Source organism: Manis javanica, chromosome 7 (assembly GCF_040802235.1).
Source record: "Manis javanica isolate MJ-LG chromosome 7, MJ_LKY, whole genome shotgun sequence".
Lineage (NCBI taxonomy): Eukaryota > Metazoa > Chordata > Mammalia > Pholidota > Manidae > Manis > Manis javanica.
The window spans coordinates 95,937,782-95,958,020 of NC_133162.1; the positions used below are offsets into that span (position 1 = coordinate 95,937,782).

Below are 20,239 nucleotides of genomic sequence, written 5' to 3' on the forward strand. Positions count from 1 at the left end.
ATATAGAGACACGTTTTGATCTTCAGGCAATGGAAATATATGGCCAATAATTTAGAAATTAATAAAATGTACACCTGATATTCATCTGTACTTACTGGTTAGGAGTTCCAGGTGGAGATCGTGATGGAAGGCTTTGTGTTTCTAACCTCTCATCAGACATTGAATTTCTGCTTACTACTTCCCAATCCATTAATTTCCGTGCCATGGGCTTACTTGGGGACCTGCAGATATAATATAATATGAAAAAAGTTTTATTTATATACCAAAATTATCCACCAAACCTTAGAATTTATCTTAATAGATCATATTCTAGATGAGTAAACATAGTTTACTTGTTAAGAAATCAATGCATTCAAAGGCTAGTTATCAAATAATTTCCTAAGAAAATAAATCTCCTTAATATAAAGGAGAATAGGAAGACAGGGCAGGAAAAGTAGGAGAATAGGGAAGAGGAGAAAAAGAAAAAACAAGAAAAGAAAGAAAGGAAAAAAGGGAGTAGTTGGATATCAAGTTTTCTCAGATATTTCAGGTATTACAGACATTGCCTATTCCTATTCCAGAGTTTCTGGAACTCTACCTTATCTTGTGATGTATTAAATAATTCCTAGAATATTATCTCCTGAATATCCTTAAATCTAAACTCTGATCCTTTGCCTCGATGAAGACAGGAAAAAACATGAATTATGCATATTGCATTTTACTTATAATATTTTCCTTTCTGTATATATAGGCTAGTGGATTTCTTTTTTAAAAAATTCTTTGGAAGGTTAACTATTCTGTCTCACTGTTGAGGGGGGTGTAAAAGAATGTTTTATTACCTTTCCATATAACTGTCAGCTATCATAGTGATAAAGATAAAAACTAAGTGATCTTTTCAGAAAAGATACTGATCTTTGCAGAGTTCAGAGACCTTCAGAATTTAAGGGAAGTCAACAAGTCTTTTTTATATGCAAATTCAGATAGTGGCCAAAATTCATGGAAAATTTGACATCTACTTAAATGCTTAGCATTTTGAAATGCAGAGTTAATGTGGAGGCTAATATAATCAATTAAGCTAACATAATAAATCATCTTTTAAACTGATAGTTCCATATTTCATTAATAAATTCACTTATGTACATAGAAATAGACTAATTAAAACATGACAACACTGATCAAGAGTACACAATAAAATTTATGTATACAGCAGGAAGGATTAAAATAATGATGAGTAGTGGCCCTTAATCCTAGTTTTGACCTTCCCATTAGACAAATGACTTAAGCTTCTAATCTAAATATCTAAATTTACTCATACAATGGATGATCCTTAGGGTCATTTCCTACCTCCTGGATTTTATGATATTTGTGTATCTAAATTTTCAATGTAATGATTTAGTCTACTAATTTTATTAAACCACAGTAACTTAAATTACTTCTGAATTTAAACCACACAAATGCTCTGCCATTTCAGGTATTCACAGCCAAAACATTTTTAGTTTGATCTCATGACATCTCCTTAATTTAAGAAGATCAAACATTTCTAAAAGAGATGTTATCAATTAAAAAAAAGACACTGACTCAGATTTCATTTTTCATAAATCAATTCCAAGTAATTTAAGTATGAACATTTCCTATTATCATGAGTTTAAGTTACAGGGTTTTCTGACTTGAAGACAACCCAGGACATCATTTAGTCTAAAACCCTCACACTGCAGTGCAAATATTCCTATCAATCACAATAAGATGAAAGTAAGTTATGCTATCTCATGCATTAGATTTTTCAAATGAAGATCATTAAAAGAAATCTTACCATTTTTCTATAAATGCTAATTCTTAATAACTATTCTTTCTCATATATTAGACTACTAAATGTAAACTGTAAGAGAGTTCACTAACAAAAGTCAGATCAACTACTTTCATTTTCTAAGACAGAGAAAAAGCCATTTGATGGAGAAAAAAATCCAGTTACACTCACCAGTATACAGTGTTAGAAGACTTTACTGTTGTTAATAAACTAAACGTGGCTGGCAGTGCTGCTCTGCATTTCAAACTAAATTTCAGGTATTTATTTTATTAACAGTTTTAACCTCAGATACCCACCCACTCAAGCTTGCTGTCTATGTTTCCTGTTGAGTGTGGAAATTTCAGAGAAAAAAATACCACACTTCATCAGTGTGTTTGCAATGTGGTAAATTTATTTTCTGACCATGGCACCTTATTTTTCTGTTGCATGGAAACATTCTTTTGCTTTCTTGCTCTCTTCTTAGATATATGTGACAGTTGAAAAATGTGAAAGCAATTCAAAGAATCAATATATCAAAAAAGTATTAACTTATTATTGTTTAAAAAATTACCTTGCCATGAAAAGTTTAAGGTGAAATCTTTTCTATTTATACTGCCAACTAAAATTCTAAGTGGACCAGAACTCTAGCATTGTCTAGTACTTTAACAGAATAACTTAATTTAGTAATTGTTAAAACCATTAGAGTATTTTGATAGATATGCTGCAGTATTTTGATAGATATGCTGCACAATAAGATTCTGATATTTTATAAAAAACACCCAGGAAAGCTTATTAGTCTTTTAGAGCTAGGAGGATCATTAAAACACCACAATTACAACCCTGTCCCAGCTTATGACTTGTATTTCAAGGAGGATTCACATAAATCCATCATAACAAAAGAAACAGACAATTATTTAGTTCTTATACAGGAATTTTAGCATTACTACTCATTGAATAATGCATACTGATCTTATAAAACAACCTGTTAGACAATTTCACATTTTAGTAATGAATAAAAAAAAATGAAGAACTAAGATGCAGGTGTGACTATCTGCATATTTCTCAAAATCTGATATGATCAAAAAATTAAAACACTAACACTTATAGTCATTTGCATGTGATATTAACATTAATATATAAATATTTTCAATTAAGACTGCACCATAATAAAAATACTTATGCTTTTTTCTTCTGCTAAGTCCTAATATAACAGAAAAGAATCAGAAAAATATTAATTTTGATTTTAACAAGTCTGAAAGGAGTGCAAGTAAGTTATAGTACTAATAATTAGAATACATTCTAAATTAAAACAGTTGACAGGAAGTAAATTATTTCTTTCTCAAGAAGAATTTCAGGGAAAACAATTTCAAATTAACATTTTACTGTCCATTTTACCTTTGTTTGGGTGCATACTACTTTCTAACTGGAAACAAGTGTAACTAAGATTGTAAAAGAGAGGATTTTGAATAATTTCACTTGTCATTTCTACTAAGGTAGGCATCTCTGTGTCTTTTTTACTCTTTTCTGAAATAACCAAGCCACTAATATGACACCAAGATTTATATTTAATGGAGAAACAGACAATATTTCCCTCATAAACCTAAAAATCAGATTTGACATTTAATCAATTTCAAAAGTTTTTAAAAATATGCTGAAATGATACATTATTCAAATTCAAGTAAACTTACCACAGCAAAATGCTACCGCCCTTACAAGCTAATCCTTCTTATATCAAGTCATTTCATTGACAGTTTCCATGTTGGGTACATAATTCATAGACAAATCAGGGTGAGGGTAAGCCAGGAATGATGAAAAAAATGCAAGTAAATTTTATTATTCAAATACATAATAATGTTTTAATAATTTTTTGTTTCAAATGTCCTCACTCCAAGGAACTTGTTTTTTTTTTTTGAGAGGGCATCTCTCATATTTATTGATCATATGGTTGTTAACAACAATAAAATTCTCTATAGGGGACTCAATGCACAATCATTAATCAACCCCATGCCTAATTCTCAACAGTCTCCAATCTTCTGAAGCATAACGAACAAGTTTTTACATGGTGAACAAGTTCCTACATAATGAATAAGTTCCCACATGGTGAACAGTGCAAGAGCAGTCATCACAGAAACTTTCGGTTCTGATCACGCATCATGAACTATAAACAATCAGGTCAATTATGATTATTCGTTTGATTTTTATACTTGATTTATATGTGAATCCCACATTTCTCCCTTATTATTATTATTAGTATTTTTTTAAATAAAATGCTGAAGTGGTAGGTAGATGCAAGATAAAGGTAGAAAACATAGTTTAGTGCTGTAAGAGGGCAAATGCAGATGATCAGGTGTGTGCCTATAGACTAAGTATTAATCCAAGCTAGACAAGGGCAACAAAACACAAGGAACTTGTTTTTACAAGCATCAGATAGTGTTAGCAATGACCCCAACTCCAAAGGCAGGGAAGTGGCAGGGTAAAAGGAAGAATCCCAAAGTTAAATCTACAATTTAGGATAACAGGATTTAACTGTTTAAAGATTTACTGACATTATTAATGACTGAAGATTTTTCAACATCAAAGTAAATGCCTAAAATAAGAACAAGCAACAAAAAAAAAATAAAAATTTTGAAAACAAAACATACATATAAATCTCTAAATATGCATGGCAAAACCTTAGAGTAAATACTGAAAATTTTTAAATGCTTGTGTCAGGGTCACAATTTTTATGTTATTTGGTGGTGTTAAAGGTTTAAAACATATACACCTATATGAGTAGAAAAAAACAACAAAGGAATTTCTACTTTTGGAGGCAAGAAAGAAAAAAACAAGAGCTCCTTTTACCAGGAAGTCTTTAAAAGACTAAAAGCAAAATTAAAATCAAAAGCAAAATTCTCTAATTCTCATATATTAAAACTCTGAAGTCTTTAATGGCAGTAGACACCAAGCACATGAATTTAAGGATTTATCCACTCTAAGGCATTGGCACTGAAAATACAGTGCTACATTGGAAAAACACCTACCATATCTCACACATTATTATCAGAGGTAGGGCTACCACAGTGAGTAAAAGAGACAGAACTCCTGCCCTCACAGAACTTACATTCTGATTCAGAAGACATGATAAATAAGATCATCTCCCACATCTCTGAGACAGGAAAGGAGTCAAGCATTCATCTGTCTCATGAAGAATAACAAACATTCTGTAGAGGTTAAAATGTGGGTAATAACCTGGAATGCCTGGGCTAGAATCTTGGCTACATCCCTCACTATCTGTATAATCTCAGGTAAATTATTCAAACTTGCTGCGCTCAGTTTTCTCATCTGTAATGGAATTTACTTCACTTAGTTTTTGGGCGTGTGAATTAAAATATACAAATTGCCTGGCACAGACAAATACAAAATAAATGTCAAGTCAGTTGATTAACTGATCAGTTGATTAACAAGATCAGTTGATTAACTGATCATCCTCTTTCCACTCACATGCCCAGAGAGTTGATTCTATCACAGCAGCCAGCGTGACAAGTCCCACTCCCATCTTTTTATCATGGAACATTTCAAGCATAGAGGTAGAGGGAGCATAGTCTAATAAGTCCTGTGTACTCAGGACCAAGGTTCAACAATTGTCATTACGGTCAACCTTGTTTCAGCTCTCTTTCTCACCCCAATTATTTTGAAGCAAATCCCAGAAGTCATATATTTGTAAATACTTCAGATTATCACTGCAAAATTTAAGAACTCTACCATATTTTTAAAAATGCAAGTCAATTTATATCCCTTCCATGCTGTCAGTCCCCACTGGCTTCCACTTAAAATCCTAAATCCTTACCATTTCCAACATAGTATGATACAAGTTCTGACTACCGCCCACCTCTCTAACCATCTCCTCTACCACTGCCTTGCTCACTCTGGTCCACTACTGGCCTATTCTTTCTGAAATATAAAAAGTATACACTAGTTCCATGGTCTTGCACTGGCTCAATCCTTTATTTATATTAAATATCTGTTGCCCAATCAGAATTTCAGCTCCATGGGACTTAGATGGGCATCTTGTTCATTGTATTCCCAGGGCCTGAAACAATGCTCAGCAGAGTAGGTCTTCCATAAATATTTACTGCCACCTATTTGATCACTCTCCCTCCCTCAGAGCTCTACAACTGAATATTTAATCAACTAGATATTCTGTTAGGTTGTCGCTCATCATCTCAACTAGACCTGTGCCAATTTAACTTTTTCCATTACAAAGTTACTTTCTCTCCTCCATTCGCTGTCCACTTAATGCCACTCAAAACTGAGTGTCTTCCCTGATACTCCTGCCTCTAACACACCTCTATCCAATTATTCAACAACTTCTGCTAGTTCTACCTGTAATATTCCCCCAGATTTGTTTCCTATTCTCCATTTCATTTCCAGTATTTTAGTTTAGGCCTTCACTATTTTCGTTTAGATTACTACAATAACCTTCTAATTGGTCTCTATGTAGCCAGTCTTTACTTCCAACCCATCTCTGCCCTTGCTCATAACACTATTTTTTAAAACATAAATCTGATCACATATATCATTTCACTTGTTCAAAAGCAAACAGGCTATTAACTGATCCTAGAAAAGGAAGATAATTAAATGACACCCTAATAAAAAGAACTTACTTCTTAACAATATGATTTAAAGAAATATGAAATGAGCTGGATAATATATGAAATGAGTCACTGTGTTTCTTAAATGTTGAAAAAGAAAGAGAAAAGAACCTTCCAACAAAATACTATATTAATAATATAAAACTTGATTCAGCCTGGTCTGAACTACAAAGCTTGGCACAAGGTTAATTTAGTTCATGTGAAAAAAAAATGAATGAATAAACTAGAGAAACTATTTCATTATTCCATCAACATAATTTATTGTTTAAAGAAAGGATTGTGCGGTAATTCTGTAATCATATCTAGAAAAGGAATTTTTAGTAATTTTAATTTTTCCTTAAAAAAACATTTTAACACTGAAACAGAGGTGGCTTACCTTGCAAATACCCTGTCTTTATTTGCCTTTTCTTTGCCATACTGAACTGACTGGACTTCAGTTCTCCCACTGAAATATAAAAATATGCACAATAAAATTTTAAAGAAAACTGTAAGATAAAATGACAACATAATGTGATTACATTACAATTTCATAAGAGACAAGATATTTCTAGTACAGAAAAAGGAGTAGAGAATAAAAGAAGACTGGACTACATTCCACCTCCACCTAAATCGATGACGCTTCATTACAGTTCTTCTGTGAATGAACAAAGACGTGTTCCACAGATTCTTCCTTCAGATTCTTCTTTGAGAGTATGAGAGAAATAACTGTGTATGACGGAATTCCTTCTCAGGAAAGGCACTCCCTCTAGATTTAGAGATAGGCTGCTATGTCCAGCTCATCTGAGCCCTGCCCTCACCCGATAGGTCTGTGGTTTAGCTGGTGTCCCTAACTCCTTACTGAAGGGCCTGAAATGTGTGGAATCTTGAAGAACTGCTCGTTCCTTGGGCAAGCTTTTCTTCCTTGCCTACTGGTAATGATCATAGATATCAAGACTGGTTACATCTTCAAATCCTTCCACATCCAGACACAGGCAACTCCAGAATTTTGTATATAAAAAGGAACTGAGGATAAGAAATACGGTTGGGAGTTGGGCACTGTAGGGTATTTGTCTTGCAGCTGACTTGTCTAGCAAGCACATGGGTAATGCATGGGAACTGGTCCTCCTCTGTAATAAACCAATGTGTTCAAACCTAATTTGTTATTAAAAACTTGGTTCTCAGAATACTTGTTACTCTGTCACATCTCAAGTATAAATGACTATAAATGTCTGGTATATTAAATTTAACCATCTGTATATGTAGATATCTGATGCATATAAAAGGAGTCACATATAGGTTTCCAAAGCTAAGTATGAAATTTTAACATCATCTTCCATTAGTAAGTATAGATAAATATGAATAGAATGTCGGCTTTAGTTTTAATGGAAAAGTCAGAATCATTACCATGATTTTTAAACTTAAGTAAGTTGAAATTTCTTAAGAAAATACATTTACTCTAAGAAGGATAAACTATACTTGCAATTGCAAACAAGGCAACAAATTTAACGTTTACCACTGTTTTGTATTTCCACATTAGAACAATGATTTTAATGCCCTCAATATTGTGGAACAGAGATACTAAGGATGTGTGTATGAGAAGGTTGGTGGGGAAGTAATAAATCCTCTGGTATTCTGAATTCCAACTCTCAGTGTATGTATTTCAACATTCTAAGTATTACAACAGTTCTAGTATTCTCAACCACTGCTTATTATGAGGGAAAAAGTTATTTATTTAATGCATACCCATTAGGAATAGGACTGTGTCCAGAGAAATATTTGTTATGCTGCCATTCCCACCTCATTTACAAGTGTACTAATCATTTTGATGATTAAAAGTGCTTTGGATATGTTTGTAAAGTTAGGAACTACACATAGGACTTAACTTTTACAACTATACACATACATGGCTTATTTATATATGCCAATTTAATTTAATGTTAAAAAGTGGTCATAGGCCTTAATCTTGTCCTTCCAGGCTTTGCTAAGTTTTGTATGAGGCTGCAAGTCAACAAACTCTTATTTTTTAGGTTTCTCTGCAAGTTGGCATTCTGTTAGGCTCTACTTTATTTCTGGTATGAGATCAGAAAGTAGAGCAAGTCAAAGCAGGAGACTGGCAAACAGTGGTAGCTGCTATAACAACTGTGGGGATAGGACACTGGGAGGTAGGATACTACAAGTACCTTACAGATGGTACTTCCCCTGATCAAAGCAGGGCATCTGGCAGAACTGACTATGACAAGTGGCTCTAACAGTGCAGTGGCAGGTCTAAGCTTTTGGACTCCACCCAGAAGTAACATAGGTTTCTGATCCTTAGGCATTATCTTTTCTTCCTGTTGACTTCTTGAAAACCCTCCTCCCTTTTGCAGTGCCAGTGCCTAACACCTCTGTAACCAATTCCCTTAATTAAATTGCTTTTATTTGAAAATGAAAAGGACTTTTTGTTTCCTGGACTGATACCTTAATTTTCCAGTAAAAAAGATTCAAATGGAACACTATCACTCAAAAAGCTTGATTAATAAATCGAATTTCATGCAAATCTACACCACAGTGAGAGATCACCTCACACCAGTTAGGATGACCCCTATTCAAGACAAGCAATAACAAGTGTTGCTCAGGATATGAAGAAATGGGAACCCTCCTACACTGTTGGTGGGAATATAAATTGGGTACAGTGATTGTGGAAAGCAGTATGAAGGCTCCTCAAAAAACTTAAAATAGAAATACCATATGACCCAGTAACTCTTAGGAAATTACCTGAAGAAAACAAAATTGCTGATTTGAAAAGCTATATGCACCCAATGTTTACTGTTACATTATTTATAATAACTAAGGTGTGGAAGCAACCTAAGTGTCCATCAATTGATGAATGGATAAAGAAGATGTGGTACATAAGCACAATGGGATATTTTTATTGAGTCATAAAAAAAGAAAGAAATCCTGCATTGCCAACAACATGGATAGACCTAGAGGGTATAATGCTAAGTAAAATAAGCCAGATGGAGAAAGGCATATACCATATGATTTCATTTACATGTGGAATATAAAAACAAAACAAAACTAAGTAAATAAAATAGTGCAAACTCATGGACAGTGAGAAGTGACTGGTGGTTACCATGGGGGAGGCGCTGGAGTGAGTGGTGGGGGAGGGGTTGGAGTGGGTGGGTGGGGATGGTGAGAAGGATAAAGGGGCACAGAATTTTCAGTCATAATGTAAGTTGGTCACAGGGATGGTAGTACAGCACAGAGAATACAGCCAATGACTCTGTAACATCTTCCTATGCTGACAGACAGTAACTGTACTAGCTGGAGTGAGGATTTAATAATGTGTCTAACTGTTGAATGACTGTGTTGTCTACTTCAAACCAATATAATATTATATAGCAACTATACTTCAATAGAAAAAATAAAAGAATAGAGTTTCATAATAAAAATATAAGGATAAAATTTAAATATGAGGGAGCAATTAAAAGTTTATATATTATCCATATTATTATTATGTAAGAGTTTAGTATTGGTATTAGAAAAAAATGTAGAACTGTACCATAATCTTAGAACATCAAATTCTGACAGTAATATATTTATCTTTAGAACAATAAAATACCAACTGATGAAAGAATACATGCTTAGTACAATAATTTAAACAATACAGAAAAGCATAACAACAATAAGGCTTCCTGAATTTAGCCAGTCCTGCCCCTGAGAAATGATCTCCATTTTCAACAGGAAAAATCTTTCTAAATCTCCACATCTATATAAAAATGCTACAAATATGGCCATAATTCTATTATGATGTGATTATGCTATATATGCCATTTTAAATGTAAACAGTATTGAACTGATTTCCTGTGAACTAAATGATTGTCATTCATTTATTTAAAAAAAAAGGAAAATGGAAAGATTAGGAAAACCTTAAGGAGTTGTGTTCATGTTTTGATTTTTGTTAATATGGATTCTTACACTTCTGGTATCTCCCTGCTTCTTCTTGTCTTCTTATTACTTTGTCAGTTTTTAACATTTTAATTCTATATATAGTTAGAATTCTCACAGTTGTCAAGTATTAGCTCCATATTACCAAGATTCTTCCTGAGTCATTTTGACTTATCCCTAGGATGGCTGAATTTAACTTTTTTTTTTCTGAAATGGGCTCAGAGATGTTATATTCCCTGTGATTTTGCAAACCTGATAATGTCTATCTATTGACTTTAAACCTGAATGGCAATGTGGCTAAGTTTAATATTTTCAGTCACTTTTTTTTCTTTAAGACTTGGTGGACAAAGAGTAGCCCACAAGCTATATATAAGCCTGAAAAAAAGTTTTATTTGGCATTCACTGTGTTTAAAAATATTAAATCCAAACTGATGAACCTTCAGCAAGACTGATTAGGATTAAAAGACACAAGTTTACCAATATCGATAATGAGAGATAACAAAATTCTAGAGATATTAAAAAGATAATAGGGGAAATATTGTAAACTTTATGTCAAAAAATTCAACAACTTATACAAAATGGATAAATTTCTTGAAAAAAAACATGAATCATCAGAGCTGGCTCAGGAAGAAAAAGAAAACCTAAACTGCTTTGTATCTATTCAAGAATCTGAATGTGTTAAAAACTTTTCATAAATAAAACTTCTGCCCAGATGGATTAATTGGTAAATTCTATTAAACTATGTACTGGTAATTCTATCTGTTAATTGGTAATTACACCATTCTACAGAAACTCTTCTAGAAAACTGAAAATGGAGGTAACTTCCCAACTCATTAAATAAGGCCAAAATTAACCCGACACCAAACCCTGATAACAAAATTATGAGAACTACAGAGCAATATACTTCATGAACATAGATGTAAAAGCTCTGAACAAATTTTAGATAGTTGAATGAAGTAATATATATAAAATGGATAACAGATCATGACCAACTGGGTTTATCCCAGGAATTTAAGGTTGGTTTAATACTTGAAAAATCAACGTAATTCGTCATATAAACCAACTAAGGAGAAAAACCCACTCAATCAGTACAATAGCTGTAGAGAAAGAATTTGCCAAAAACCAATATCCAATCCCCAAAAAATCTCCCAGCAAATGAGAAATAGGGAACTTCTTCAACATGCATGATATAGGGCATCTATGAAAAGCCTACATCATCATACTTAATAGTGAAAGACTAATCCTTTCCTCTAAGATAAGGAACAAGACAATTATATCCGTTCCCATCACTCTACTGGAGGTTCTGGCTGGGGCAATGAGGAAAGAAAAATATGAAAAGGATCAGAAAAGAAAGGGAGAAGCAGAATTGTTTTTAACCTCTAGGTAGAAAATCTGTTGGAAGCTACAAAAAAAGTTCCTAGAATAAGTGAGGTAAGCAATGTTTCAGGAAAACAACATCAACATTAAAAAAATTATTTGCTTTTCTACCTAATAGTGATGAACAATCTGAAATTAAAAATTAAAAAGATCATTTATAATAGCATCAAAAGTACAAAATAATAAGGCTAAATGTAGCAAAGATGTGAAATAAATACCCATACACTGAAAACTGTAAATATTGCTGAGAGAAGTAAATGATGACTTAAATAAAAAGATATCATGTTTCCTGAGTTGGAAAACTCAGTATTTTTAAGATGTCAGTTTTCCTGAAATTGATCTGCAGCTTCAGCACAATCCCAATTAAAATCCCAGAAGTCTGTTTTTGAAGAAATTGATCAGCTAATTTTAAAATTCAAAAGAAACAGCAAAGGACCTAGAACATCTGAAACAACTTTTGAAACAACAAAATTGGAGGACTAACACTACTGGACTTTTGGACTTCAAGACTTGTAAGTCCACACAAATATGGACAACTAATTTTCAAGAAAGGTACAAACGCTATTCAGTGAAGAAAAGGCAATCTTTTCAACAATGGTGCTGAAACAACTGGATATCCATATGCAAAAAAACTGAACTTCAATTCATACTTTACACCATATACAAAATTATTTCAAATGGATCTAAACCTAATGTCTAGTAAACTGAAAAGAGCAAAAGGCATTGATGAGAATGTTATGGAAATGGAACTCAAATACACTGCTGGTAGATACATAAAATGATACAAACTGTTGTGAAAAAAACAACCGGCAATTTCTTACAAAGTTAAATATCCATGTACCATATGATCTGGCCATTCCTCTCCTCGGTATTTAACCAAGGAAAATTAAAGCAAACATCCCTACAAATACTTCTACATGAATGCTCATAGCAACTTTATTTGTAATAGTTCAAAAAAATTCCTCCCCCCATGGGGAAATTGATACTCATAATATATCCACTTGAGATCCATCATCAAGTGAATGAATAAACAACTTGTAGTATATCTATACAATGGACTACTACTCCGCAATAAAAAGAAATGAACCTACAATACAGGCAACAATATGGATGAATTTCAGAATAATTAGGCTGAGTGTAAGAGGCCAGACTAAAAAGAATATGTAATACATACATTTTGATTTATAAAAAATCCTAGAAAACCAATTTATACTGACAAAGAACAGATCAGTGATTGCATGGGGACAAAGAGTTGGAGGAAGGGATTAGAGAGGGGTATGAAAGAAATTTTGGGGTGTATACTGTTGCTACCTTGATTGTGGTGACAGATTCATTAACATCAAATTTTAAAACTTTAGTAGCTTATTATATATCAGTAACACCTTAATAAAGCTGTTAAAAAATGTGAAGTCTGCCAATAGTAGGCCCATATTCCCCCAAGGGCAGTAATAGCCTGAAAGGCAGGTGCTGCTTCCCTCCCTCCAGTATTTTTATTAGATTGTTCTTGAGCTTGTATTTATTGTCTATGGTAGAAATTTCATTCTGTTTCAGTGACGGTTTTCTCCCAAACCGATTCCTTTAACTGTCTTTTGTGTTTGCAGTCATCATGACTAGATTTTCTGTTTGCTGTGGTAGAGTTAGGTAAATTCCTTGATTTTTTCCCTCATCTTACCTGAGATCTGTTTGAATTATAGTTGAGGGCTAGTTACTACATTCTATATATTCCTTTTTTGTGTAAGTGAAATGGTGAGATTACTTTTGTATGTCGTATTTTTAAGGACAGAGGGCAGAGTTCTGTTTCCCAAGAGTAAGTGTAGTCCTTGTATAAAAACCCTGGTGGTCACTTAGTTAGGAATTAAGTTTACTGAGGGAATATACCATTAACAGTCTGTACTATTCTCTCACTGGAGACTTCTGCTATCCTTGCTGAGATTTAGTAACAATAGGTAAGGTTTTTTGACTTTTCCTTGACTTTTACCATTGTTCTAATACTTGCTCTCAGTCTATTTACCTTTAAACTTGCAAGTACCATCACCTTACTTTTCCTGATACCACTTTTAGGAAGGTAACCGAGGAGTTAACCATGACACCAAGACACTTAAGAATAAGCTGTGACTTTCTTGTGGTTAAAATTTTCCTAATGCTGTTGTTACTGAATTTGTAAGGCTACTTTTAATACTTTTCTTTTTTGTGGGGGGCATGTATTTTTAATGGTATACCCTATACTAAACTTGATTCTGTTATTTTTTCCTGATATTACAAACTGGGCATTCATAAATGTTTGAGGTTTACAATATAAATCTTTTCTGGGCCACATCTAAATATTTTCCTAATGAATATAAAACATGAATTAATATGCTGGTAAAAGGTTTTATTTACTAAAGATGGAAAAACCTTATTTCGTGAAGCAGAAAAAAACAGAATATATAACATTTTACTAGAAGATCATGAATGGCTTTTTCTACATAATTCTTAGCAAAGCTAGCTTTCATGGACCCTGTAAGAATCCCACCAACAAAACTAATCACAGCTTCTTCAAATTCAGAACTATCCCCCAAAGACTGCTGCCTTCAGGAAAAAAAAAAGCTATTAACAAATAATAAAAATTTTAGGAAAAGGAACCTGGAGGTATTGTTTAATGACTAAATCTGATTTTGCATAACAGCTGTTTTGAACCTCTATAAAGGACCTGATGACTCATACAGAAAACAAAGTACAGGTATATCCCGCTTTTCGAAGGTTCATGTTTTGCCACTCTGCTTTAAAGGAAGATCATACATTAGTGGCTGTTTTCACTAAATGAAAGAAACTTGAAGAGAATTTTTGCTTTTTTGAAAAAGGCGAAAAGCAGAAATAGTGTTGTGTTTGTTTTGCAGTGATCCACTAGTGTGCAGCAAGAGGGACACTGTTGGGCTCCTTCCTGGGGATTACACTCAGCAACTCCACATCAAGCTGCCAGAGCTTTGCACTGTGTATGTGAGCATCAGTGCTTTATCTCGATTTATTTTGTGCATCTGTTACCAAGAATTGTCTTAATGTTTCAAAAAAGCCTGAGAAAGGTTATCTTTTGGGTATGGGAATGCTAAAATCATCTTTCATATAAATTAAGGGCAATTGATTCTTTGTTTCAGTCATTTCAGCTTAACAAAACATCGCATATAGTGGGAAGCCTGTAATTGTATGCTCATGCAGAAGGTGTCTTGGTTTTTAAATAAAATAAAGGTGTTTTACATACAATGGAGGAATTTAAAAGCAGATTAGATATAGTAGAAAGGACGGTATATGGAATAGAAATTACAGAAGAGAAATACAAAGAAGCTGAGGCACAGAGAGAAAAAAGGATCTCTAGGAATGAAAAAATATTGAGAGAACTGTGTTACCAATCTAAAGGGAACAATATTCACATTATAGGGGTACCAGAAGAAGAAGAAGAGAGAGAAAAAGGGAGAGAAAGTGTCTTTGAGGAAGTAATTGCTGAAAACTTCCCCAATCAGATAGTCTTTCAGGCCATAAAGATACACACATCTCCCAACACAAGGGACCTAAGACAGACAACACCAAGACATATAGTAATTAAAATTGCAAAGATCAAGAATAAGGACAGACTGTTAAAAGCAGCCAGAGAGAGAAATAAGATCACATACAAAGGAAAGCCCATCAGGCTATCATCAGATTTCTCAGCAGAAACCTTACAGGCCAGAGGGGAGTGGCCTAACATATTTAATGGAATGAAGCAGAAGGGCCTTAAACCAAGAATACTTTATCTGGCAAGATTATCATTTAAATTTGAAGGAGGGATAAAGAATTTCCAGATAAGCAAAAGCTGAGAGAATTTACCTTCCACAAACAGTCTCTGCAGTCTATTCTGGAGGGACTGCTATAGATGGAACTGTTCCTAAGGTTTAATAGCTGTCACCAGAGGAAATAAAACCACAGTAAGAAAGTAGAACAGTTAATTAGTAAACAAATGCAAAATTAAATCAACTACCCCCAAAGTAAGTCAAGGGATAGACAAAGATGACAGAATATGATACCTAATATATAAAAAATAAGGAAGAAAAAGGAGGGGAAAAAAAAGGAACCTTTAGGTTGTGTTTGTAATAGCATATGAAGTGAGTTAAATTAGACTGTTAGATAGATAGTAAGGGAATTACCCTTAACCTTTGCTAATCACGAATCTGAGGCCTGCAATGGCAATAAGTACATACCTATTGATAATCACCCTAAATGTAAATGGTCTAAATGCACCAATCAAAAGACAAAAGAGTCACTGAATGGATTAAAAAACAAGACCCGTCTATATGCTGCCTACAAGAGACTCATTTCAAACCTAAAGATACACACAGACAGACAGTAAAGGGATGGAAAAAGATATTTCATTCAACTTACAGGGAGAAAAAAGCAGGAGTTGCAGTACTCATATCAGACAAAATAGACTTCAAAACAAAGAAAGTAACAAGAGACAAAGAAGGACATTACATAATGATAAAGGGATCAGTCCAACAAGAGGACATAACTATTATAAATATCTACGCACACAACACAGGATCACCTACATATGTGAAATAAACACTAACAGAATTAAAGGGATAAATAGAATGCAATGCATTCATTTTAGGAGCTTTCAACACACTACTCACTCCAAAGGACAGATCAACCAGACAGAAAATAAGTAAGGAGAGAGAGGCACTGAACAATGTATTAGAACAGATTAACTTAATGCACATCTACAGAACACTCCATCCAAAAGCAGCAGAATACACATTCTTCTCAAGTGCGCATTGAACATTTTCAAGAATAGATAACATACTAGGCCACAAAAAGAGCCTCAGTAAATTCAAAAAGATAGAAATTGTACCAACCAGCTTCTCAGATCACAAAGGGATGGATGAAACTAGAAATAAATGACACGAAGAAAATGAAAAAGCTCACAAACACATGGAGGTTTAGTAACATGGTCCTAAATATTCAATGGATCAATGACCAAATAAAAACAAAGATCAAGTAATATATAGAGACAAATGACAACAATAATTCAACACCACAAAATTTGTGGGAGGCAGCAAAGGTTGTGCTAAGAGAGAAGTGTATTGCAATACAGGACTACCTCAGGAAACAACAATCCCATATGATCAGTCTAAACTCCCAAATAATGAAACTAGAAAAAGAAGAACAAATGAGGCCCAAAGTCAGTAGAAGGAGGAACATAATAAAGATAAGAACATAAGAAAGAGGAACATAAATAAATAAAATTGAGAAGAATAAAACAATAAAGAGAATCAATGAAAGCAGGAGCTGGTTGTTGGGGAAAATAAACAAAACAGATAAACCCATAGCCAGACTTATCAAGAAAAAAAGAATCTACACACATAAACAGAATCAGGAATGAGAAAGAAAAAATCACCATGGACACCACAGAAACACAAAGAATTATAAGACAATACTGTGAAAAATCATACGCTAACAAACTGAATAACCTAGAAGAAATGGACAACTTTCTAGAAAAATACAGCCTTCCAAGACTGACCCAGGATGAAACAGAAAATCTGAACAGACCAATTACAAGCAAGGAAAATGAATTGGTAATAAAAAAAAAACTACCTAAGAACAAAAGCCCTGGAACAGATGGTTTCACTGGTGAATTTTATTAAACATTTACTGAATACCCATCCTACTTAAAGTTTTCCAAAACATAATAGAGGAGGGAATACTTCCAAACTCATTCTATGAAGCCAGCATCACTCTAATACCAAAACCAGGCAAAGACACCAAAAAAAAAAAAAAAAGATAATTACAGACCAATACCCTCATGAACATAGATGCAAAAATACTCAACAAAATATTAGCAAACTGAATTAAAAAATACATCAAAAAGATCATCCATCATGATCAAGCAGGATTTATTCTAGGGATGCAACGATGGTATAAAATTCGAAAATGCATCAACATCATTCACCACATCAACAAAAAGGACAGAAACAACATGATCATCTCCATAGATGCAGAAAAAGCATTCAACAAAATTCAACATCCATTCACGGTAAAAACTCTCAACAAAATGGGTCTAGAGGGAAAGTACCTCAAAATAATAAAGGCCAAATACAACAAACCCACAGCCAACATCATACTTAAAAGCGAGAAGCTGAAAGCTTTTCCTTTAAGATTGGGAACAAGATAAAGATGCCCATTCTCCCCAATTTCATTCAACATAGTACTGGAGGTCCTAGCCATGGCAATCAGACAACACAAAAAATTAAAAAGCATCCAGATTGGCAAGGAAGAAGTTAAACTGTCCCGGTTTACAGATGACATGATATTGTACATAAAACATCCTAAAGAATTCACTCCAAACCCAGTAGATCTAATATCTGAATTCAGCAAAGTTTCAGGATACAAAATTAGTACACAGAAATCTGTTGGATTCCTATACACTAACAATGAACTAGAAGAAAGAGAAATCAGGAAAACAATTCCATTCACAATTGCATCAAAAAGAATAAAATACCTAGGAATAAACCTAACCAAGGAAGTGCAAGACCTATACTCTGAAAACTATAAGACATTCATGAGAGAAATTAAAGAAGATACCAATAAATGGAAACACATCCCATGCTCACAGATAGAAGAATTAATATTGTCAAAATGGCCATCCTGTCTAAAGCAACCTACAGATTCAATGGAATCCCTATCAGAATACCAAGAGCATTCTTCAATGAACTAGAGCAAATAGTTCTAAAATTCATATGGAACCACAAAACATCCCAAACAGCCAAAACAATCCTTAGAAGGAAGAATAAAGTGGAGGGGGTGGATTATGGTCCCCAACTTCAAGGTCTATTACAAAGCCATGGTAATCAAGACAATTTGGTACTGGCACAAAAACAGAACAATAGATCAATGGAAGAGACTAGGGAGACCAGATATAAACTCAAGCACATATGGTCAGTTAATATACAGTAAAGGAGCCATGGATATACAATGGGGAAATGACAGCCTCTTCAATAGCTGGTGTTGGCAAAACTGGATCGCTACATGGAAGAGAATGAAACCGGATTACTGGCTAACTCCATACACAAAAGTAAATTCGAAATGGATCAAAGACCTAAGTGTTTAGTCATGAAACCGTACACTCTTAGAAGAAAACAAAATCTTTTGAATATAAACATGAGCAACTTTTTCCTGAACACATCTCCTCGGGCAAGGGAAACAAAATAAAAAATGAACACATGGGACTACATCAACCGAAAAAGCTTCTGCACAGCAAAGGACACCATAAGCAGTACAAAAACGCATCCTACATTATGGGAGAATATATTCATAAATGACAGATCCCATAAAGGGTTGACATCCCAAATATATAAAGAGCTTATGCACCTCAACAAACAGAAAGCAAATAATCCAATTTAAAAATGCACAAAGGATCTGAACAGACAGTTCTCCAAAGAAATTCAGATGGCCAACAGACACATGAAAAGATGCTCCACATTTCTAGTCATCAGAAAAATGCAAATTTAAACCACAGAGATACCACCTAACACCTGTAAGGATTGCCACCATCCAAAAGACAAACAACAACAAATGTTGGTGAGGTTGTGGAGAAAGGGGAACCCTCCTACACTGCTGGTGGAAATGTAAACTAGTTCAACCATTGTGGAAAGTAGTATGGAGGTTTTGCAGAAAACTAAAAATAGAAATACCATTTGACCCAGGGATTCCACTACTAGGAATTTACCCAAAGAAAACAACTTCTCAGATTCACAAAGACATATGAACCCTTATGTTTATCGCAGCACTATTTATAATAGCCAAGATAGGGAAGCAACCTAAGTGTCCATCAGTAGATGAATGAATAAGGAAGAAGTGGTACATATACACAATGGAATACTCTTCAGCCATAAGAAAGAAACAAATCCTACCATTTGCAACAACATGGATGGAACTGGAGGACATTATACTCAGTGAAATAAGCCAGGTGGAGAAAGGCAAATGCCAAATGATTTCCCTCATTTGTGCAATGTAACAATGAAGCAAAACTGAAGGAATAAAATAGCAGCAGACTCACAGACTCTAAGAAGGGACTAGTGGTTATCAAAGGGGAGGGGTTGGGGAGGGCGTGTGGGGAGAGAGAGAGAAGGGGATTTGTGGGGTATCATGACTGGTGCACATGGTGTGTGTGGCATTATGGAGAAGTCAGTGTAGCTCAAGGAAGACAAATAGGGACAATGTGGTATCTTACTACACTGATGGACAGTGACTGCAATGGGATATGGGGGGAACTCGATAGTAAGGGTGAATGTAATAGCCACATTGTTTTTCTTGTGAAACCTTCATAAGAGCATATATCAATGATACCTTAATTTAAAAAAAGTAAAAATAAAGGTGTTTTAGAACAAAGAAAAGTTTTTTTGTAAATATTTAGCAAAGACACAATAGAAATTACAACATGTCTAGAATGCGAATAATTAAACAGGGTTGATTTACTTTAGAAAATAATTACCTGGAATATGGTCAATGGAACAGGTTTTTCAATCCTGGCTATATCACAAGAACCTATATAACTTTT

The 20,239-nt window shown here is 34.0% G+C and overlaps 1 protein-coding gene across 21 annotated transcripts in view; it reads right to left on the reverse strand.

Moving 5' to 3' along the window:
* The window catches only part of PTPN4 (protein tyrosine phosphatase non-receptor type 4), a 269,179-nt gene that overhangs the window by 61,232 nt on the left and 187,708 nt on the right, over positions 1-20,239 (reverse strand). For all 21 annotated transcript variants that reach the window (XR_012133350.1, XR_012133348.1, XR_012133349.1 and 18 more), the window contains 2 exons: positions 6,770-6,838; positions 96-221 (listed from right to left, as the gene is read on the reverse strand). Coding sequence is in view for 18 of the 21 variants with exons in the window: in XM_073241313.1 (XP_073097414.1) it covers positions 96-221; positions 6,770-6,838 (195 nt within the window). In the remaining 3 variants the exon portion in view is untranslated. The remainder of the gene's footprint in view (positions 1-95; positions 222-6,769; positions 6,839-20,239) is intronic.